The sequence below is a fragment of the Solanum pennellii genome, chromosome 2 (genome assembly GCF_001406875.1).
Source record: "Solanum pennellii chromosome 2, SPENNV200".
Lineage (NCBI taxonomy): Eukaryota > Viridiplantae > Streptophyta > Magnoliopsida > Solanales > Solanaceae > Solanum > Solanum pennellii.
This window is the reverse complement of record NC_028638.1, coordinates 44,837,587-44,861,253: the sequence shown is the minus strand read 5'-3', so window position 1 is coordinate 44,861,253 and position 23,667 is coordinate 44,837,587. Positions and strand designations below refer to the sequence as shown.

The window sequence follows — 23,667 nt, the reverse complement described above, 5'->3', positions numbered from 1 at the left end:
TATATTGGATAAAATTTTTAAAAAGAAACTAAAATAGTAAAAGAAATCGCAGAAAAAAGAGTAAAACAAAGTTGTCCGCATTATTATTACTTTGGGATTATTTTTTTAAAAGAAAAAGCTTTTAATTTATAAATTATGGAGCATATATAAATGAGTTACAAATGCAAAAGAAAACACGTAAGCCATATTCCCGCGAAAGGTACAAACTGAAAGACACATTACATAAACTTATTGCAATTCAAGGGACATGCCACACCTACATTGTCGAGCCCCTTTAAATATTCTGATCGCGCTTTTCATTTTTACTTGTACACTACAAAACGTTGCAAGCCTCTGAAGATATAATAATTAATAAGAATATTTCACTACAATACTCAATTGCAATTCTATACTTTTCTCCCAATTTTTTCTGCATTCAAATTTGAATAGGTTCTTCAGTCACAATTTTTTTCATAATACGTGTTACTTATGAGATTATATCTATATTTTTAATAAAAAAAGGACCATTTTTTGGATTGTTAATCCAAGAAAAATGAGTACTAATTGTTGTAAGTGCATTAATATCTTTAGGAAATAAGAGATGGAGTGCACGTGTGAACAGAAAATTACGTATTTACGAGTTTCACGAGCTTGTAACGAAGTAAATTGTACTATGATTTTTTTCAAAGATAGAAATTCAAATTTAGACAGCTTTTCTTCTTCTTGATCTTCTTTGACTGGAATTTTAGTAGCAAATAATATAAATTGAAAGTGACCTATAATGCCCTCATTCCATGGAAATATGAATACTGCATTCAAACTTATTCATTAATGCAATAAATGTGGATACTCATATAAAGTAATTAATTAACAAGGCATATATAGATAGATATATGTTACACGTACGTTTTCACTATTATCTCGTGACTATCATTTCAAACTCCCTATACCCTTAATTTTTTTTTGTAGTTTTGGCCCACCAATGCGATATTCGGTGACAATAGATTTTTCTTTTTGACGTTACTAACATTTATTATTATAAAAATATTTATCCACAATTAAATTAGTGTCATTACATTCAAACTTACTACCGTCTCTACCGACATTCATATATAGTATTTATAATAAATAACCATATTTATTATTGCCTCTAAAAAAATTATCTTAAAATTCTTTATTTGGTGTAGTGTGTATGTAAATTTGGAAATTTTATCAGTCCACTATTATAAAGATGGAAAAGCCCATTACCAGTCCATAATAAAAGTTTGGGAAGCCCATTATCAAAAGACCAAGAACTAATTGGATCTTTACGTAGTTTCGATTTTGTAAAAATGAGTAATCCTTTCCTTATTTATTTTTTTAAAAAAAACATTCTTTTTTAAAGCTTGTTCATTTTCACCTCACGTTATGATTTTCCATTCTTTTATCTTTTAATTGTTAATTATTGGTTAAAAAATAAAGGAATATATATAGATCAATAAATGATGATGAGTGATTGACGTAATATGTTTTCAGCATTATCTCGTGACCTTAGCTTAAATGTCTGCATTTTTTCCCCATCTTATTTATTGCTTCTTCTTTCAGTGATGGAAGACGCCCTCAAAACAAGGGGAAATAACATGAGGGTAAAAATATTAAAGTAACTAACAAGGCAAAGCCTCAACAAAGTAATATACATAATATTCGTGGAGAATTATATCGTATAAATAAATAAAAAATTATTATTGCATAAATAAAAAAAATTTAATAATTCAATTGATTGACTATTAAAATTTTATCGTACTAATAAAGTTCTATTCTCAATCCTGTATTCTTATTCCTCATTTTCACTTCCCTTAAATATCTCTGTGTCCAAGCGTCTTTTTTTTTTTTTTTGTTTTAAATGTAGTTAGTACATTTAAAAAATATAGTGTCTTTTTCTTCTTTCCTTTTTTCACACTGTTAATTGAAATGACTCAACTCTGCAGTAGTCTACTGAAGGTCAATCTTTAAGCAATTTGCTTATCCCACGGGATAGGGCTCTATAATTTAAGGGGGGGGGAAAGGGTAATGGGTAATTTTTTAAAATCAAAAAAACTACTGCCACTACTTAATTACAAGACATTTTTACCACATTTACTAATTTCCTCTGTAGATTGAAATAATTTTATATTAATTAATAATTTATTAACAGATCTCAAGTATGCTATTTTTAAATATGTGTCTTTTTTTATATCAGATACACTCTGAAATACAAATACATAACGAGAGAGTCAATCGGGAGAGGAAGGAAGTGAGTGAGAGAGTCTATGTACATGTGAATCATGCTAGATACATGTACCAAATACCTTCTAGATATATTTTGGAATACATATACATGAGGAGAAAAGTGAGCGAGAGCGGAGAGAAACTCAATGTATCTGAAATACAAGTGAATCAACTTAGATTCAGTGTATCTGAAACAAATTATACTTAATTTTGATCTCATGCATCTGAGATACAGGTATCAGGACGCGCTAGATATATATATTTGGAAACTGAAATCTGACAAAAATGATAATTTAAAAAAAAACTCACGAAAAAAATATAATTAAGCCTTACATTAGTTGGGATTTTTTTTATTTTTCTCGTAAAAAAATAAAAATAAACTTTCATTTCCCCCTTTAACGACAATGAAGTAAGATGGGAAATGAATATCAAATTATTTTCTCCAAAAGAAAGGAGACTAATTGATAAGGCCATGCTAGATTAACTTTTGAATAATCTCTTCCTATTTGTTTTTAAAAAAAAATAGTCACACAAACATGTTTTATGTACCATTGGTCAAAAAGTTACCAATTAGTAACATACATAGTAGTAAAATTTTCCTCTTAATGTCAAACCACAATGTTTGCTTTTTAGAAGCTTTACATATATTTGGTACTAGAAGAACATATAATATCATATAATACTCAAAACAATTTAAAAGTCTAACACTCAATGGTGAAAAGGTAAACCAACCACATCCAAAACAGTTAGCAAAAAACATTACAATGCTCATGAAAGGTATATAGGAGACACTAGTCAAGATTTCCTTATAACTAATCTACTATATATATATATATATATATATCCACCACAAAAATTAATCATTAATTTTAGAACTACATCACTTTCATATATCTAATTAACTTTAATTTCCAATCCCACCCCTCAAAGAAAAAGAAGACAAAATCACCTTAGTGTAAAGATCATATAAAATGTTACAAATGTGCTAATCATGCAATAGGAAAAACTTTTCGATGACCTCTTCTGCTTGGACCAGAGGATGGCACTCTGCGTTTCACCAAACTAACATGTTGATTATTACTATTAGTAGTACTCCTCATTCCTCCACTTGTTGTCGTCGTCGTTGTTTCGATTGGCAGTAATAATCTGTGACATGTTGTTGAAGATGCAACCATTAATATTACCATAATCACAAAAATGGAGAAAGATGGACAAGGTCTATGAACTAAGTTGCCCATGCAATTAATTTATGAACTAGATCTATATATGAAAATGTGTTAAGAGAGAAAATGTTTGATGATGATGATGAGTGTATTTTTGTCTTTGTTTGTGTGGAGGGAAAGCATTTATATGTAGTAGTGTTTAATTAATTTGATTAATAAAAAAGTTTTGGAAAAAGATTTATGTGATATCATCAAATAGTGTAATATTTTCACCAATCTATGTCCCACCTCCCCAATTCAATGTTCTCTCTTTCCCCTAGAAAAAGAAAATAAAAACCATATATTATACAAAAAATGAAGAAGAAAAAAAAGCAAATCAAAAACAGTAAAGCACTACAAATTGACGGATTTTAGTGATGAAACATTTTTTTTGTCATTTAAGTAAAGATGGACAGTTACTTAGCGATGATAATAATAGATTTGAATATTAATAATTAACATTCTCTATAAATGCCGTTGAAGACTTAGCAACTCTATACTGTTATAAATATAATTGCGCTGAATATTTTTGTGGCAATAGAAAAATCTATTGTCACTGAGTGTCTCTTTTATTGAAGTGTATTATCATTTGATTATAATTTTATGCATCTTTTATTGAAGTGGTATATCATTTGATTATAATTTTATGCAAATGAATATTATTATTGGATAGTTCTTTAAGCTCTTCCCTGTTTTTTTTTTCTGTTAAATCGTTTTTACTTAACCATTTGCTATAACATCTGTTTACTTTTTCTCTCAATCTTTTGGTAATTCATCTTTTTTCCCAAATTAAAGAAATGATTTTCCATAAATTATATTATATTCTTAGATTATGAATGTAAATCTTTTGACCTTTTCAACGATTTGATGCAAGTCTTTGTAGGGACAAAAGAAGAAAACTAGTTGATCACATGTTTGTACATATCCCCTCATACAAAACCCTAATTTAATTAGAGGTACTCCCTTCGATTTAAATAAATAATAATTTAGTCGATTTGACATAAACTTTAAGAAAATAAATAAGACTTTTTAATTTTACGATTTTAAATTAAAGTTATGTCAAATATATCAAAATATTCATTCAAAATATTCTTTAATATAATATCTTTAAATATGTCATATGAAAAATTAAAATTAAAGTATTATAAAAAAAATTGATCATTCATTTAAAAACGATAAAAAAGTAGATCATTCTTTTTAAACGAGAACATGGAGTACTAAATTTTGGAGACCTTCCACAAAGGAATTGGGGGTAGGTCAAGTAGTTAAAGGCTTTGACTAATGTCTTTTCCATAAATGTATATCAAAATCTCAAAATTAGAGGATTTTTGTCAAAAGTCAAATTAATTTCTTTAATACTAACAATAGGCTCACATAGCTAAATTCTAAAAGCAGCCCATTTTCTATTTCTGAGTAACTTCCAAAAGAAAGAAAAATAATTTGCAAATCCTCTTATAATTAATTTGATTGAGTCATCATGAGAATGAATATAATGAAAATGAACTTTATTTTTGAGTGCTAGTAGTTGTTATTGTGTTTATCATTTAATATACTACTCACTCTGTTTAATTATACTCGTTTCATATATTAAAAACACAAAGTCTATTTTAATAAATTACAAGAGCTTTTTTTTGTATAATTTTAAGTTTTAAATAGTATTTAAATTTAGAATCCAAAAATATCATTAATAAGTAAATATATATCTAATAAATTTTCTTGATAATTGTATCAATTGACAAGTCAATATGAATCAAGTAAAATGAAACAGAAGGATATATATATATATATATATATAAAAACATTGAATGTGGCTCATCTTTTGTATCAAGGATGACTATAATTTGCATTAGTCCAACAATTAACGGCTGAAACATGTGTCAACTTATTGGGTTCATGAACATAATTGCATAATTTTTTCTACTTTATTTCCCTTTACGTTTTTCTTCAGAGTAAAGAAAAGGAAAAAATGCTTTCTCTTTTAGATGTCAACAACATAAATAGTGCTGCCTTGCAGTTTCATTAAGTTTAGTTAGATTCGGAAATAAGTTATTCGTATATTAATAATATTCAAAAAATAATGCATATAGTGTAATACGTGTAGTATAATGTTTGAAATATATTTTGTCGGGAGTTTGATTTGTCAAACTAATATAATTCCAAATAGGTGTTTACTCGTTAAATAAAACAAACCATTGTTTACTATACGAGGGTTACATATTAAATCTCGTGCATAACTTCTGCAAGTATTAGTTATTGATAAAAAAAAAATGAACCAAAAGTTATATGAACAATTCTATAGCCTATATGTTACGTGCAAGTATTAATTTCTCCTAGTGCAATCAACCGTCATCTAAGAGCGCACACTATACAAATATTATATTAAAGTGTTACCTTTCAAGACAAACAAATTTAGACGTTGAATCATTTTCGACTAAAAGCAAACACGTCAACAGAGATGATGGGCTAACCTTCTTTAATATCCAACAAAAATGAAATTCAAGATATATGGGCCTTCTGGTGATGTGGCCCATGTAACCTATGGGCTATCCTAACCCAATCTAACCCATAAAGACTGTGTTGGCCTGTTGGGTTGAGCTTTTAGTTACTTGCCATCACTTGCTTAAAATGGGGGTAATTTATAGTCTAAACTTTTGAACATGTGAATTCGTACTCTTTCGATAAAACTAGATATTTTACGTATGCATTTGACTAAATGTTGAATTATTTACCTAGATCATTCTTTTGAATTTTTTAAATTTCATGAATTATCAGCTCTGGTCTAATAACTAGTCCAACTTTCTTGTATCTGAAAGCGATGACAGGATGTTAGGTTTAGTAAGGAGACTCGTTCTGTCGTCTCATTTCAGCTTTCAACCGCATTTCCACCACGATTTTTCTCCAAACGGAGACTCTTCAAAATGCTAGATCACAAAAAACCCTTGATTTCTCAGAGCATTCTCGTATAACAACATTTCTGCTTTTAACATTTTCTTAAAATCTGATTATAACAACATATACTACAGTACAACTAACTAGTATAGTAATCGTCTCTTAGTTCATTTTTACTTGTTCAGTATACATTCAATATCTCTGCTTCCTCCATTTAAAAAACCCAAAGATATTACCATCTTATATCTGTTTTATCATTCCCAAACATTAGACTACTTACAAAAATTCAAGATGATATAATAAAATTTATCATTTTATAATCATGAACAAGTAAACGTAGACAGAGAGAATTGTAGCGGTTAAATAAATAGTTAGTTGTAAATGGTTGATACAGGGTCAAACATGAACAGACTGGAGCCAGCTATCCCCTATCTGTTGTATGTATAGTAATAGCAAAGACAATTCCAACAAAATGAGGGAGGCACAGCACCAGAAATCCAGCTACTTTGGGTATTTCAATGTTATTTATAGTGATACATCTCTTTGGGTACACTTACTTATTTAATTACTAATTTGTCAACAATATGTCTTCATAACCTAATCCTATTCAGCCTACAATTACAATAGCCACATATATTTATGTTATGTATATTCATTATATCTCATATAATTTTGGAAATTTACCTTATTAAAGAAGAGAAATAATACTATATTATTCTAAGGAGATATTGTTGATCAGAGACCCTTATAGCTGCTTGTTGTAGCATATTTTATAGACTAGTAGTATTCGTTAATTGAGATTTTTCAATTAAAAACATTTTTATCACCATTAAAAAAAACTAAAAATAGTCCGTTCGTATGGGTTGATTTTAGGTGTTTTTAAGTAAAAAAAATAATATAATTTGTAAACATTTCAATAAACTATAAGTTTAACAACTTATGTTATTGAGAAGTGGTAATAAGTTCACAACTTGCATTTTTAGTCAAAGAAGTAAAAAAAGAAGCTTAGTGGAAAATAAAAAGAGATCTAAGATTTCGTATTCGAATCCTAAAAATAAAAAATTTCAAAGTAGGAAGCATTTATCCTAAGTAGGTACTGATATAATGTTGGGTTAATCGTCTTAGTAGTAGGATTCGGCCATCAAATTATTTTTAAAACATTGAGAACCATTTTTAATATTACAACCTAACTTTGAAATCCCTACTTTCTAAAGTTTTCTACTCTTAGACAGATAAATTTAAAATTTTATCAAATTTTAAAACTAGATTGAATTTTATAGTATCATTTTTCACAAAAACAAAAATAACTTTTAACAGCAATAAATATTAACATTAATAAAAAGTGTTAAAGTATTTATCGACATTAGTTAATGCCATTAAAATCCAGTGTCGCTAAAGGCTCTAGGAACAATACAAAGAATTCTAATTACTGTTAAAAATATATATTTAACTATAATTAAGAATTTATCACTGCTAATTATATATATATTTTTTTAGTGTTCTTAATAGGAATCTGTGTATTATTATTGTAAATAAAAATATTACACCTAATTACTCCAACTGACCAAAAGAGTCCAATGTCTCATGCACAAGTCAATTTTAGGAAGCTGCTCTCCTAACAAACACCTACCACAAAATTTAGCAAGAAAAAATAACTAAGATGTGAAAAATATACTCCATTTTTACACTTCATGTGAAGGAGCATTTGTCTTGTTCTCATTTATATAACTATTTTTCAAATCTACAAGTTTTTTTTTAAAAAAAATTATTTATAACTACAACTTTCTGAATTCCAACACCTTCAACAATATTAATATAATCTAGGTACCTCATCATACTTTTGAGCATAAAAAAATCGAGAATGTAACAGTTAGGGTATATATGAGTCACTTTTAAATTACTTACCATATGGTGTTTGATACATAGACACAATGGCCTAACTAAATTAAAATTCACACCGATTAGCCAAATTCATATTTGCGTTTCCTAACAAATGTGATTGCATACTAAAAGTTTGAACCAAAGACCCTATAATTAGACGTATAAAAATATTATTTGTACTTGCTACTCCATTATAATTCTTATCGATAAAAAAAAATCACATTGTTTGCAAATATCCATGAATTTGACTAAAGATGATTGGTTAGAAACAGTCTGGAGCCAGCCAACAACAAGGACAATTACAAGAAAAAGACGCAGAAAACAATAACTCCAGCTGCAAAGGATATGCCAGTTACAAAAACAGGTGATATATGGCAACTGTTTTTACAGCCAATTTAATTTTATTACTAGTTCAACTATACGTTATAGTAATAACTTAATGTACTCACCCATATGCATGTCAGTAAAATATATCACTATATAACTTCTAAGTTCTATGTATCTGATTAACAAAGAAAGTTCAAAAGTTTAAAATAATAAGAAGTTGTTTAGTGTGAGTTATAAGATATAATATATAATTTCAAGATAAAATGTAGGAATATTTTATCTCACTTTTAATTTGAGGTATTAGGTATCCTATCATTTTTATCATAGTGATTGAATATGTTATCTCATATACATTATGAAATAACTTATCGCGATTAATTATCTCTGAATAACTTGTTTCCGACCAAAAACGATACTTAAATATTATTCTCAAGGAATTGTCGATTGGATGAACGTGGACAGCTCAAGCTATTAAATATTAATTTACTCGCTTAGTAGTTGGATTATATTAATTCTTTCTATTAAAAAAATAAAAACACTCATGTGTTATGTACTGTTATAGCGTCAAAAAAAAGGGGGGTGGGGGGGAATAGTTACATTTTGTTTCTCAAAGAATAAAGATATAAATAATGTAAATTGAAATTAAATTCACTTTTACATTTAACTTTGCATAAATTTATATTATTTAAAGGACAACTAAATTAAGGTATTTGAACAATTGTTAAAAGCTTTTAATTAAAAAAAAATAATTAAATCGCTCTGACGTACTTTGACCACATTGACCAAGATGAATAGAAATAGTAGTCGGCATATATATTTCTTTTGTTTTAGTATATACTATAATTCAAAACTTGAAGGACATATATATATATCGTTAATGAAAGTTTCACTAGTGATAATAATGTTATGGGGGATAAATTGAAGCCTTTTGGTATTGTAGTTGTAGAAGTTTGTTTAAAACAAAATTGGATTTGGAATAGTATCATATCATATATATTATGATAAGATGCCAATGGATGATTTGGAGTATGCCAAAGAATGTGCAAAATATGAAGAGTTATTTTCCCAATAGAAAATTACAAGTACATCCTAAAGTACATTAGGCATATCCTCATCCTCTTTTGGAGTTTTGGTTTTAGACCAAACCTACCCACTATTAAGAGGCATCTTGCCTGCACATGCTACACTCAATCTTATACCTAATAATAATAACACCAATAAATAATAGTGATGTAATAATCATGAAAATGTTTTTTAGTTAAATAATAATTTTAACTTGTTTAGGCTTTTTTTTTAAAAAAAATAATATTTTAGTCATTCAATATTTGAAATTTATTGACCTATCTAATTTAAATTTGCATTGAATATCATATCGACTTAAAAGATGAAACATATTTTATCAGAATTTTTTTTTTTACTGATTTAAAAGTCCACTTTTGAATTAAAGCCAGAGTGGTTTTCACAATTAATTTTGATCAAACAAGGTTATTATTTAACAAAATTTATTAATTGAAACATTAAATCCTAGCAAGTTAAATTAAAGACGTAATTATTTGGGTGAAGTATTGCCACAAGAAAATTGTTAGAAGGTTATCTGATCGGAGGCTTGAGTTTAAAGATTCATTTAATATTTAAAATTTATTCATCTGTCTAATTTAAATTCGCATTGAATATCGACTTAAAAGATGAAACATATTCTATGAGAAAGTTTTTTTTTTTTTGCTGATTTTAAAAGTCAAATTTTAGTTAAAGCCAGAGGAATTTCGACATTTTCACTGTCCCTAGATATTTGTATTGGTGGGTGTACATTAATTTTGATCAAACAAGGTTATTATTTAACAAAATTGATAAAGTGAAACATTTTAAACCTAGCAAGTTAAATTAAAGACATAAGTGTTGCCACAAGAAAATTGTATGAAGATTGCCTCTTATCGGAGGCTTGAGTTTGAAGATTCATTTCGTAGTGAGAGATGTCTTGATTGTTAATATCGAAATTGAGGAATTATTTCACCATGCAATAACAAAAGTAAATTTTGGCACAATTCAAAGAGGAAAGCAAGCAAAAATTCTACTCAATCTTGATTGATAAAATTCTTCGATATTTATATTGATAAAACATAACAAATATCCGATAAAAAATAAGTTGATCACCACTTCCATTAAAAGGTGATAAAACAATTGTTTTCCATCGTTGAACCTAAATAGGCAAAGAAAAAGGAGATAATAGAATAAAAATTAATCACATGGCAAGTTGAAACAATTCTATGTCAAAGCAAAATGAAGATTTTTTATTTTTTATTTATAAAAAGGGAAAGAAAGATAAAGCAACAACACCAATTTAATAAAAATAGGCACATGCTAAAGTCATTTGGCATTTAAAGAATATTCCTACGAATTTAAAGGAAAATAAATAAAAACAATGTGTACCAAGATCTAAACTATAATCTTTGCATTAATTACGCTAACGGGATTATCCAGCTTCGCCTACCTCATTTAAATAAAACACATGCTAAAAACATTTTATGTCACTATTTGCTTTTTCTTTTTTCTCGTAGGAACATTCGATATTTATATTGAAAATTTTAAATTTATGTTGCGTAAAATTTATTCAAAAAATACTACTATTCATTAACAAAATCGTTTTTAATTAATGATATAAGGATATACTCATTCAATAACATAGTCATATATAACTCACGATGGTAAGTTAGACACCATTTATCAAAAAAATTTAGACACCATTCATCAAAAAATAATACCATATATATAAAAAATTATACAAAATATAATTATTTTTTTCATACGTATATAGTAAACTTTGCAAATAATCTTTTGATTTCTTCAGGTAAATCATTTCGTCATAATCCCAATGGGTCATGACATTATTTGCCATTGTACAAAAAATAACTAAAATAAAATTAGGGATTGAATTTTGTATGTATAGTTTTTTTGAATGAGACATTATTTGCCATTGTACAAAAAATACCTAAAATAAAATTAGGGATTGAATTTTGTATGTATAGTTTTTTTGAATGAGTAATAAATAAATAATTATATTTTAAGGGAACTTGTGATATATTTGAGGAGACAAATTTGACCAAAACACTAACCATTTTTCTTTGTTGAAAAAATAGGAGAAAAGAGGTGGAAATTTTATTAATTTACGTAACAAAAAGGAGAAAAAAAAAAGAGACAAAGTTTGACGAAAAATGACGGAGCCCACTAAGTTTATTAAATAATAATAATTATATTGTACATAAAATATAGGGATTGTTCCACAAATAAAGAGAGTTTTGTCTCCACAACTCAAACCACCATAAATATTTGACAACTCAGAAAATGAGTCAAAAAACTTTTATGACTTATCCACCCAACTCAACTATTTCTCTTTGAATCACCTAATTCCCTATCTTACTTCTTTTATTCCCAAAATATCCTTTTGTCTTTTGCATTTTTTAAATTTTATTTCATAAAAAATAGAAACCTTTTTGGATTTTGATTGGCTCAAGAGGGGTGCTTGTCATTCCATTTAAATTGGTTTTTTAAATTATTTGTTTGAATTTCCATTACCATCTTCTTCTTTTTTTTGATTTTTCACCTTTTTTCGGAGCCCATATTTAGAGCTCCAACTAAATTTGAATCGCAAGCTAGCTCAAAGGGAGAAGGATTGCCTAAGCCTTATAAGGAGTTCACCCATCTCATCAACCACCGATGTGGGACTTTTGTCATTGTTTAACACCCCACCTCACGCCCATTGCTTAGCATCTGGTGCGTGGACAATTTTGATCTTGAGGGTCCAATATCGCATGAGACAAACCCTGCTATGATACCACGTGAAATTCGGTCTTAGGCCTAACTCACACCCCAAAAGCTAGCTCAAAGGGAGGAGGATTGCTCAAACCTTATAAGGAGTCCACCCATCTCATCAACCACCGATGTGGACTTTTGTCATTTTTTAACATGATCAGGGGTTCATCCGAACCTCTCTCGGGGTTAGACACGATTAAAATAATTTTTTTAGGTATACAATAGATGTCCGAAATTACATTATGTATCTATTTTTATAGATTTTGAATCCCCTTATTTAAAAGTTTAACTTTGTCCCTATTTGTCAACATAATTTTTTTCATACTTAAAATTCAAATTAAAAGGTTCAAAACCTTTTATTACGAATGAAACATTTCACCGATGCACCACAACACCTTCGTTGGGTCCATTTTTATCTTAAACACCCTTTATTATTAGGGATAAGAGAAAAAGGGCAAAATAGAAATTAATACGCCCACCACCTCACCAAACTCCCTGACCTCAAACAAAAATTGCCGGCAACGTGTAGCCAAGTCGACATGCTGACGTCACCCATGACGCGTCTCCTTTGCCAGGTCATCTCTCAAGCCTTATCCGCTAATCTACACCCTGGAAACGCCACGTGGAATAAACCCCTGGCCCCACCTTAATTCCTATGCTTCTCATCCCCACACTAAATCATCACTTCTCTCCATTCATATTCAACCACGTGTCACATTCTTACTCTAAACACAGCGAATAATCATTTCCTTTAATTTAACTTCCGATAACATATTTCTAACTTTCACACATATATATATAAATAAACATTTCAATTTATATTCATAAGATACACACATTCTATGTGATATACGCTCACAAGACCATTGTATATAATATAAGAGAAAAAAAAATTAGCGCGTGACATAAAAGACAACTAAGCCTGCCATTTGTCCTGGCAAAGAGGAAAAAAATAAAAATAAATTCCAGTTGGCATAAATACGCGTCTGCTGGCCGACCTTATCCTCTTTTTATTTTTTCCCCCATATTTTGGTTTATAGTTTATAGTTTTTAATGAAATGAAAAGTTAATGAACATTGATAGAAAGAGTATGAATAAGATATATATACATATAACATTTATAGAGAGAGAAACAAAGAGTAAGAGAGACTAAACCCTAGATTTCATTCTGACTGAAAGCAGAGTATTTTGTATTTTGACCAACAAAGAGCTGTGTTTACATCTAATTTTTTTTCCGTCATTATTCATAAAGGTAAGTGATTAAAGTTTTTATTTTTTGAACACTTTATTAGTGTTAATGTTGTTTTATGTAATAAAATGTTATGTGAAAAGAAAAAAGATATTGCTAATGGAGTTGTTTATATGTATGGTGATTATTAGGTATAGGTTGGATTTGATCTTGTTTTTTTTTAAAGATTGAAGTTTTTAACTTTATTTTGTGAATGGGTTTCTGTTTTATTGCTTGGATCATGTTTTTTTTTTACTCTTTTGCTTGAAGTTTAATGAGTTAATTTTGATTCTTGGATTATACTCATTTTTTCAGATCTTTTTGAAATGTACTCAGTTTGATAAACAAGAAGAGGCTGTTGGGGTTTGGTTGGTGGGTGTGATTCAGTCTGAGGAAGTTGTTTTGATGTATGTGGATTGAGTTTTTTGAAGAGAAAAAATAAAAGTTTCTGTTTGGTCTGTTTTCTAATTTGAGGATCTGCTGAAGGAGTTTTTGCAAATAAAGGGCTTGTAAAGATGATGTCCAAATCTTATACCAACTTGCTAGATCTAGCATCTGGGAATTTCCCGGTGATGGGGCGGGAAAAGAAGCGGCTGCCACGGGTAATGACAGTTGCTGGAGTTATTTCTGAGCTTGATGATGATCAAGCTAATAGTGTTACATCAGATGTTCCATCATCAATTATTGTAGATCGAATAATTATAGTGGCTAATCAGCTCCCTGTAAAAGCTAAGCGTAGGTCGGATAATAAAGGATGGAATTTTAGTTGGGATGAGGATTCGTTGTTGTTGCACATAAAAGATGGGTTGCCAGATGATATGGAAGTTCTCTATGTTGGTTCTTTAAAGGTTGAGGTCGATTCAAGTGAACAGGATGATGTTTCACAGTTGCTGCTGGATAGGTTTAAATGTGTTCCTGCTTTTCTCCCTCCAGACATTTTATCTAAATATTATCACGGTTTTTGCAAACAGCATTTATGGCCTCTTTTCCATTATATGCTTCCCTACTCTGCTAGTCATGGCAGTCGATTTGATCGGTCGTGGTGGGAGGCATATGTTGCAGCAAACAAGATATTTTCCCAGAAGGTTATTGAGGTGATAAATCCCGAGGATGACTATGTCTGGATCCATGATTATCATTTGATGGTTTTACCTACATTCTTGCGTAGGCGTTTCAATCGGCTGCGAATGGGGTTCTTTCTGCATAGCCCTTTCCCTTCATCAGAGATATATAGGACGCTTCCAGTGAGAGAGGAGATTCTCAAGGCCCTACTGAATTCTGACCTGATTGGTTTCCATACGTTCGATTATGCACGGCATTTCCTATCCTGTTGTAGTCGCATGTTGGGATTAGAGTATCAGTCAAAGAGGGGTTACATTGGACTTGAATACTTCGGACGGACAGTGGGAATCAAGATTATGCCAGTTGGGATTCACATGAGGCAGATTGAAAATGTGCTTCAACTAGCAGATAAAGAGTCGAGAGTTGCAGAACTTAAGCAACAATTTGAAGGTAAAACTGTTTTACTTGGTGTTGATGATATGGACATTTTCAAAGGTGTCGATTTGAAACTTCTGGCATTGGAGGAAATGTTAAAACAACATCCTAAGTGGCAAGGAAGAGCAGTGCTGGTCCAGATTGCTAATCCAGCTCGAGGAAAAGGAAAAGACATTGAGGAAATACAAGAAGAAATTCAAACAAGCGTCAAGAGAATCAATGACAAGTTTAGACAGCCTGGTTATGAACCCATCGTGTTCATTGATCGCCCAGTTTCTCTTCGTGAACGGACTGCCTATTACTCTGTTGCTGAGTGTGTAGTTGTAACTGCAGTAAGAGATGGCATGAACCTTACACCATATGAATACGTTGTGTGTAGGCAGGGCATCCCTGGTTCAGAGTGCACTGCAGAGTCCAATGGTCTGAAAAGCAGCATGCTGGTAGTGTCTGAGTTCATTGGCTGTTCTCCTTCTCTAAGTGGTGCTATACGTGTTAACCCATGGAATGTGGAAGCAACTGCAGAAGCACTGAATGAGGCAATTTCAATGGCTGATGGTGAGAAGGTGTTGCGCCATGAGAAGCATTACAAGTATGTAAGCACACATGACGTAGCTTATTGGTCAAGAAGCTTCTTCCAGGATCTGGAGAGAAGTTGCAGAGACCATTTCAGGCGACGTTGCTGGGGTATAGGCCTGAGCTTCGGTTTTAGGGTTGTAGCACTTGATCCTAATTTTAAAAAGCTATCCATTGACACTATTGTTTCTGCTTACTCAAGAGCCAAAAATCGGGCAATATTGTTGGATTATGATGGCACTCTCATGCCTCAAACAGCCATCAATAAGGTCCCTAGTCCCGAAGTTATTTCAATTATTAACTCACTTTGTGGGGATGAAAGAAATACTGTGTTTCTCGTGAGTGGACGAGGAAGGGATAGTTTAGGCCAGTGGTTTTCTCCGTGTGAGAAACTTGGTATTGCTGCGGAACACGGATACTTCTTAAGGTATTCTTGGAACAAGCTTGTTATCATTTCGTGTCTATTTGTCATCTCCCGTATATCAGTATGAACTTATTGTCTTTAATTACCAGGTGGTCTGCAGATAAAGAATGGGAAGTAGTAGGGCAGAACAATGATTTCCAGTGGATGCAGATAGCTGAACCTGTTATGAAACAGTATACAGAAGCTACAGATGGGTCTTCCATTGAAACAAAAGAGAGTGCTGTTGTTTGGCATTATCGAGATGCAGATCTTGGTTTTGGGTCTTGCCAAGCAAAAGAGATGTTAGACCATCTTGAGAGTGTTCTTGCAAATGAGCCTGTTGCTGTGAAGAGTGGGCAGTTCATTGTTGAAGTTAAGCCTCAGGTGTGGCATCTCTTAACCTTTGCATTTGACTCTTGTTTTTTGGATGAACATTATTCTATTTCACATATAATCTCCATTCATCCATTGGACCTGCTCTAATCTCCAGCTATATACTGAGTCGTTGATTTGTCTTCTATCTTGACATGCTTTATAATTCTTTTATGTATGGGTGCTATATACTGAGTAGCTGTATTTTCTTATCACACCAGGGAATGATCAGACTGTTTGTGAAAAGTCTTTAGTGATTCTAGATTAATGCAGACATTAAAAGCTGCTTCAATCAAATATACGCAATTTTTTCAAATCTGTCATATTTCATGGAAGTAATTAAAGGTGATGGTTGAAATATTTTTTGGAGTTTGGTGTTTAATCTATGAAGATTTTTGATACTGTCAGCCAAGATAGTGCAACTGTCAGTTTGGACTAAGTCAAACAGATGATAATCACTCAGATGGTGCATGTTAAAATATCTTAATCACTTGCAAGGAGTTTTAGAACAGAAGAAAGTAGACACCTTCTTGCCCTTTTTGGTTCTGTTTGTCATATTGAAGCCATGCATGAGATTTTGCCAAGTTACTGTTGGTTTGATTCATGATTTCTGATGAATTATTATTACAAACAACTGCAGCAAATAACTTTTTTATTTGCTAGATTTATGCCTTGATTAAATAACTAAGTAATTCCAGCATAATGCCAAACAGGTAGGGAATATATTACTCATTTCTTAATAACAAGAACAGAAACAACTACTTTCCTAATACATGTACTTTTCAGTTCTCAACAGAATGTGAGCAGCCAGAAAATTTTAGTTAAATATATTGTTGAATAGGATGGCTCGTATGCTTTCCTAAATAGTCTTCTTGTTATAGCTGTATTCTCTTTTCTACCTGTTTTATCTCATACACATCCATGTGGCCTTTTTTGTTTTCTTTTGCCGCCTCGAGTTTATTTTTAACTTTGTTTTTTGTATCAATTCCAGGGAGTTAGTAAAGGTCTAGTTGCGGAGAAAATTTTTGCAACAATGGCTGAGAGTGGCCGGCAGGCTGATTTTGTGCTGTGCGTAGGTGATGATAGGTCTGACGAGGACATGTTTGAGATTATTGGAAATGCAATAAATAGTGGTATACTTTCTTCAAGCACGGAAGTGTATGCTTGCACAGTGGGACAAAAGCCAAGTAAAGCCACATATTATCTTGATGACACCGCAGAAGTTAGAACCATGCTTCATGCTCTTGCCGAGGAATCCATTCCTCCTCCTTCATCAGAAATTGTATCATGAAGCTCTGTTTGGAGTACATCCTTTTCTGTTACTTCTCTGAGTGCACACCACAATGACTCAACCCTTTGAAGTTGTGCAAAGAAAATATCATTAGAGCTTGGACTAATGCATGATGCATATTTCATTATTACTCTCAGAAAATGGAAGGAGAGATATTGTACAGAATTCTTTGTCAGATGGTCAGTCCGAGCATCATCAAGCTAAAATTAGCCTTCTCTTCTTCGAAAGACCTTTAACTCCTGGGGTTGACATTTAACTGATCCCAAATGTTCTAATACCGAGAAGCATTGCTCGGCCAACTGGTTACATGTGTGAAGTTGACACTGAAGGGGAGAGCAGTGCCAAATGGTAATCTTCGTAGCCTTCAGAAAATATATACGCAAGAGACTCATAGAATGGCAGAGGCAAATAGAGCTTTTGCACATTTTCGCTAATCCATGAACAGGATCTATACATCTGTGCTGCCCTTGTTGAATACATACTCTTATTCAAGTTCTTTTACGAAGGCCACACCTCAGTTTCTTATCTTGCATATGACGAGATGGAGCAACAATTGTCAAAGACTCATAACCTGCATTGTTAGATCAACTGTAAACAGGTGTTTTTTCTTCTCTTTTGCTTCATTTATTTAAGGATTCCTTCTTTTGCATCTAGGAGTGAGGTTATTATTGTTGTTTGGATACACCAATTTGTTGGATTCTCATAATTGTAAATGCTATAGAATTTTACCTTCTCTTTTCTTCCTTATGATAGAGTTCCTAAACTAAATTTCGTAAGCTAGAACATGACAAAACAAGCCTGGTGATTGTTAATAGTGACATCAATTATTTTTGGTCTTTCAAGTGTTAGTTTGCAGAACAAACGATTCCTAATCTTTGTAATATAAAGACGGGAAGTTTTTATCTAGCTTTGTGAGCATCAAGCTGCTTTTTAATTCTTTCTTAAACCAGTCCATATGTATGTGGTCTATTCTCTCTGTGTCTCAACTCATAGTGAAATGGATTCCGCGGTGAGCTTTACCTTCTCTATGGTAGTATTGCGAAAACTGAGTTTACTTGTCCTACTTGCATAAAGTAGCTCGTTATGCAGAGACCTCTTGTTAGCTTTGGCTATGTGTAATGATTTTATGAATACTTCATTTTGATGTTAATTATTTGAATGTGCATATCAACAATATACTAAAATTAAATAGAAATTCTGGCATCCGAGTGATGTTTTATTTAAAATATAGCAGTACCTTTAAACTCATAAATTTTAAGGTAGTTTAGTAGAAACGGTTAACTTAAACTTGTGAATACGCTCACTAATGCTAAACTTAATTAAAGAAATCAAGTTTAAAACATAGGGGCTTAAAACTTAGAGAAAATTGTATATAATAGCAAATTATTAATTCAAATTAAATGCTATACATATACTTTGATTTAATTGTACTCTTTAGCGACTATTTTCGCCTCTCTGTGGCGCTTTTATACAAACACAAATATATAAAATGCGTTTGTGTTTGTATAAAACGAGAAAAAATTTTGTGTGTGTGTGTATATATATATATATATATATATATATATACATGTATATATATATATATAATATTTGTTCCTTTATCCAGATCTCGGTTTTCACCCTTGCCTCTCTCGTTTATACAAACAGAAACGAAATATATAAATTGCATAATTGTTTGCCCAATTTTCTTTTGTCTTTCTCTCTTTCTCGTTTTATACATATATAAATTATACAATTGAGCTTTTGTATACAACTGCTTTTTTTTATACATGTATAGCGAATTGTACAACTAGTCCTTGTATATGTATAACGAATTATACAAATATTTTTTTTGTATATGTATAGCGAAATATACATGTTTATATTTGCTATGGAGCGCAATTATGCAAACTATAACTATTACATTTTTATGTTTGTTATATATGAAAGTTACTCTTGTTCAATCATTTCGATCTATTTAAATGAGTAATATAGGAGAGAAGCGATCAAGAGAAACAGAGTATTTCTAATATATATGAATCACGCTTGTATATTGCATTTAATTTGGTCCACATATGTTTGAGATACATATATTATATATTTGAGTGTAGCATATATATATATATATATACACATATATATATACACACACACACACACACACACACACACATATATATATATATATATATATATATATGCGAGGTAATGAGTTATGGAAAATAATTTCAAAAACTAAAAGAAGGCACATAATTAGATCCTATACTAATAAGTTTTGTGTTAGTTTTGCCCTTTAACAATTATATATGAAGCCCAAATCAAGCATAGTTGATCCAAATGTAGATATTCTATCATTTGTTTCTAATAATAAAGAAATTGGAAAACCAAAAACTGAATATAAAAAAAAAAAATAAAAAAAAATGAGAAAAGCACCCGTGAATATGTTTTGTATTTGTATACATATGACATTTCCTTTTCACAGTGTCTGTCCCCTTTGCCTCAAAAATTACAACCAAAATATTTCTGACAATTTACTTCAATCATTTTTGTATGAATATGCATCATGCACATTACACTACTATTCTATTTTGCACATCTTGTTGGCAACCGTGTTAGGAATTTTACTAATCAAAATTCTTGCTCATAACATGTGCATATATTTATTTTTAACCTCTCTTTATATAATGTAATTTTTTTTAACGTATTACTATCCATTCACTATTTTTATAGAGGTGTATTAAAGCCAAATCATGTGTCCAACTTAAATCATTGTTTTTTGCTGCACACACCATGTAAAGTTAAAAGATATATCATCAAAATATATAATTTTTTTCATTTCATTTTGAACTTTACTAATTTTATCTCGTTCAAAAAACAAAAAAACTATATCCTTGAAAAATTACCTTGGAATGTGAGATCCCAAGGGAGGTAGGCGGCTTGATATTGTTAGATTCAAATTAATATATTTTTATATAATATATCTAAGATGCTCATTTTAGACAGATCTATAAACTCCTTTTGCCTTGCAAAAAGATTGAACTAAGTGTACATTACACACTTCACTTTTTTCTTTTATTTCACACTCGTAATCAAAATGGACTTAGCTAAATTCAAATTTTGCACATTGCAAAACTCATTTCTGAATCGACTCTAGAAGTTAAAATATTCATTTGCGAATAAATATTTTATTTAATTTTTATTCGATACGAAACACATATTAGAGCATCAACTAAAAAATCATGCATTGACCCATTCAAGTGTGACACTTCTTATAAAATAATCTTCGTACCCACAATTTAAATCCTAAACTTCTTATTAAAGATAAAGACATTCTCATCACTACACTACGAGTCATATTGATCATTTGTAAAATAAGTTTTCATTCAGAGCAGAGAAAAATAGGAAATAAAAAATCCATTCAGAGCAGAGAAAAATAGGAAATAAAAAATCATGTGCAAGAACCTAGATCCAAAATTCAAAGCGAAGATACCATGCACAATGCTAATATTCATTATATATACTATGTATATATTAAGTAATAGTTTAGCTAATTGTTTATACACATTATATAATCTGATATGCAAGTTGCAGGCATATTGTCTGTCATTCTTTAAGGTACAATTTGAGGAATAAACAACATTTTTAGCTTCTTCTTTTTTTTTTTTTAATGCAGATATAAAAGGGTCCCTCTTTCTACTTTTGTGATATACCAAAGAAAAACAAAGACGTATGCCTTATTGGGCCCACTACCTGACTGAGCCTACTTTGCCTTTTGTCTTCACCGCCCAATCTTTTCTTCACTATACTCCAAATCATCCACTTCACAGCCCTGAACCACTTTCACTATGTGGGCCCAAAAGCCCACTTAATACTTTTGGACCAAGGCCCATCACATTCTCAAAACATATAATCCGTACCGCGTATACCTCACGCGCCACCGTGATCTGTTTTCTGATGAGCTCATCTTATTGAAGGAAGTTTGATAACCATGTACATGCTGCGGCCGGAGAGAGGAGATCTACCACTGTGATTGAGGCGGCGCGTGGTGATTCTAAGCGAGTGGGGATGTGATTTTCTACTTGATTTCCCATTAGTGCTTGGACGGAGGAGTGACCGGAGATAAGTATACCTGACTTTGGACTACTGTTTGACCGATTTTAAAACCGGGAACCACCGTGAACGCCACCTTGAATTCGCCGCCGGCGAAGGAGAATATCTCGTCTGTGATGCTTTCCATGTAGACCTCTGAGAATCTGGAGTTTTTCCGAACTTGAAAAATGCTAACTTGTTGATCGAAAGAGAATGCTAAGCAATGTAAAAGCCACACGCGCCGACCCATCTCGCTGAAAACTTTGAAGAACTCTGTTTCCGGGAACTCGCCGGAGTTTACAAGTTTCCTCTGGTTTAAGTTCCCGGAAAAGGAAAACTCCATTTTTGGATGAACTAAATGAAGGTATTTGGCTTTCAAGAATTTCCCAAACAGAGAAGAAGGGTTCTGCTTGAGAAAAGGAGTAACATTCACAGATTTCAACTTCTTGAACTGATCGAAGAAGAAATTCCGGCGTTGGATCACGCCGGCAAATAAAGAATCGTCATTCTGAACAGAAAAAGTTGGCTCATTAAACCCACTGAAAATCTCTCTGCAAACAAAAGACTCAAACGCAAAAGCCCTATGATTACTCTTGTGGAAAGTGACACCATTTTGAATAGATTTCGTAGCAGCATCAATGTCCCAATTTGCAGACTCCATTTCCCGAATCAAGAACTTGACAAAATTTCGGATAGATCTCATGGCGTAGTGTAAAACCATGATGAAATCTTTAGGATTTACATCTGAAAATTTGACATTGTCAAGAATGGAGAATGATCCACTGGCGTTGAGCTTTCTTTCGAGTGATCTATTGTTGTGAATGGTTTCTTGTAGCTCCTTTTGTAGAGAAGATATGTTGTACCCTTTAGATTCAATTTCTCCCTGCATTTTCTTCATGGTGATTTCATAAGTTTTCATGACAGATTGCTGTTCTTGAATCTCAGCAAGCATTAAAGTTACATGGGGTGGTGAAGAATCAATTTGTTTTTTGATATAACTATGTTTAAGCTCAGACAAAGCTTTGAGTTCATCCACCACAGCTTGATCTGCAACTTGAATAGCTTCACTATCATAAGGGAACTGAGCCAGCTGAAGCTCAGCATACGCAGCTTTAACAGAAGAAATTGTAGCAAAAAGCTTAGCAACAAAAGCCTCCATAACAGCTCTGTTTTTGGTATGTTCTTTACACTCTTCAATTTCTTCTTTATCAAAGTGCTGCGACTCACAACACCTAAGCTTTTCTTGAGGTATGAGTAGGCAAAACCCATTACTGGAAAATGGTTTTGAAGAGTTTTTCCGATGGATTACTCTCTGAAATGTCTTAGCTAACCTGCTTTTACTAGGAGCCGGAGCTGGTCTCACAGATTCCATTTTGATATTGCTGAAACAGAGTAGGCAAGCAAAATCAGTGATTTTTTAGGACATGAAAAATATGGAGTCTTGAGAAGTGTGAACTGAAGGTAGAAAGCAAAAGGGTGTGCTGAGAAAGTGGAAAAAAAGAGAGAAAAAAATGGACAGAGAAGAAAAGGAGGGAAAAGCAGAGTCCCTCTTGTTTGATTCAAGGTTGAAGATAAAAGGAAAAAAATGGAAGTTGGGTAGTAAAAGCCAAGATTTGGCGCGAGAGAGAAAAAAAAAGACCAGTCATTGTTGTCTATTATATGGAGAAACTTAAATAAGCTTTTTTCTTTTACTATTTGATTGATGATTGTATTTGTATTATAGTTCGACTAATATAAATTTGAATTAGATAAATTTTTTTTGAAAATTATCATTTTTTAATTTTAAAAAATAATAAAATTTTGAATTTGAGATCGTTGATCAAGGAAGAACGGTCATGTTAACGGCAGCACATTCTTTCTTAGGTGGTAAAAGAAAATTAAATTCATCCAACTACCATGGAAA

General features: G+C 31.4%; 2 protein-coding genes across 3 annotated transcripts; one reads left to right on the top strand and one right to left on the bottom strand.

Annotated features, from left to right (window-relative positions):
* Window positions 1-13,375: 13,375 nt before the first annotated feature.
* On the top strand, window positions 13,376-18,602 carry LOC107011280 (probable alpha,alpha-trehalose-phosphate synthase [UDP-forming] 7). 2 transcript variants are annotated; one of them, XM_015210701.2, is made up of 4 exons: window positions 13,376-13,584; window positions 13,897-16,057; window positions 16,144-16,417; window positions 17,397-18,602. In XM_015210701.2, the coding sequence occupies exons 2-4, from the start codon at window positions 14,076-14,078 to the stop codon at window positions 17,694-17,696; spliced, it is 2,556 nt and encodes an 851-aa protein (XP_015066187.1). In that variant the 5' UTR covers window positions 13,376-13,584; window positions 13,897-14,075; the 3' UTR covers window positions 17,697-18,602. The 2 variants fall into 2 exon arrangements, with proteins under 2 accessions (XP_015066187.1, XP_015066186.1); XM_015210700.2 differs by having other exon boundaries at window positions 13,876-16,057.
* Window positions 18,603-21,149: 2,547 nt separating this feature from the next.
* Window positions 21,150-23,462, bottom strand: LOC107008775 (protein GRAVITROPIC IN THE LIGHT 1). Its single transcript, XM_015207937.2, has one exon. The coding sequence runs from the start codon at window positions 23,134-23,136 to the stop codon at window positions 21,766-21,768; it is 1,371 nt and encodes a 456-aa protein (XP_015063423.1). The 5' UTR covers window positions 23,137-23,462; the 3' UTR covers window positions 21,150-21,765.
* Window positions 23,463-23,667: the final 205 nt, after the last annotated feature.

Excerpts from the sequence above, each read along its gene's own strand:
- LOC107011280 (XM_015210701.2), top strand. The coding sequence starts at position 14,076 with ATGATGTCCAAATCTTATACCAACTTGCTAGATCTAGCATCTGGGAAT. Across the intron at positions 16,058-16,143 it reads GAACACGGATACTTCTTAAG|GTGGTCTGCAGATAAAGAAT; the intron begins GTATTCTTGGAA and ends TTTAATTACCAG. Across the intron at positions 16,418-17,396 it reads TTGTTGAAGTTAAGCCTCAG|GGAGTTAGTAAAGGTCTAGT; the intron begins GTGTGGCATCTC and ends TATCAATTCCAG.
- LOC107008775 (XM_015207937.2), bottom strand. The coding sequence starts at position 23,136 with ATGGAATCTGTGAGACCAGCTCCGGCTCCTAGTAAAAGCAGGTTAGCT.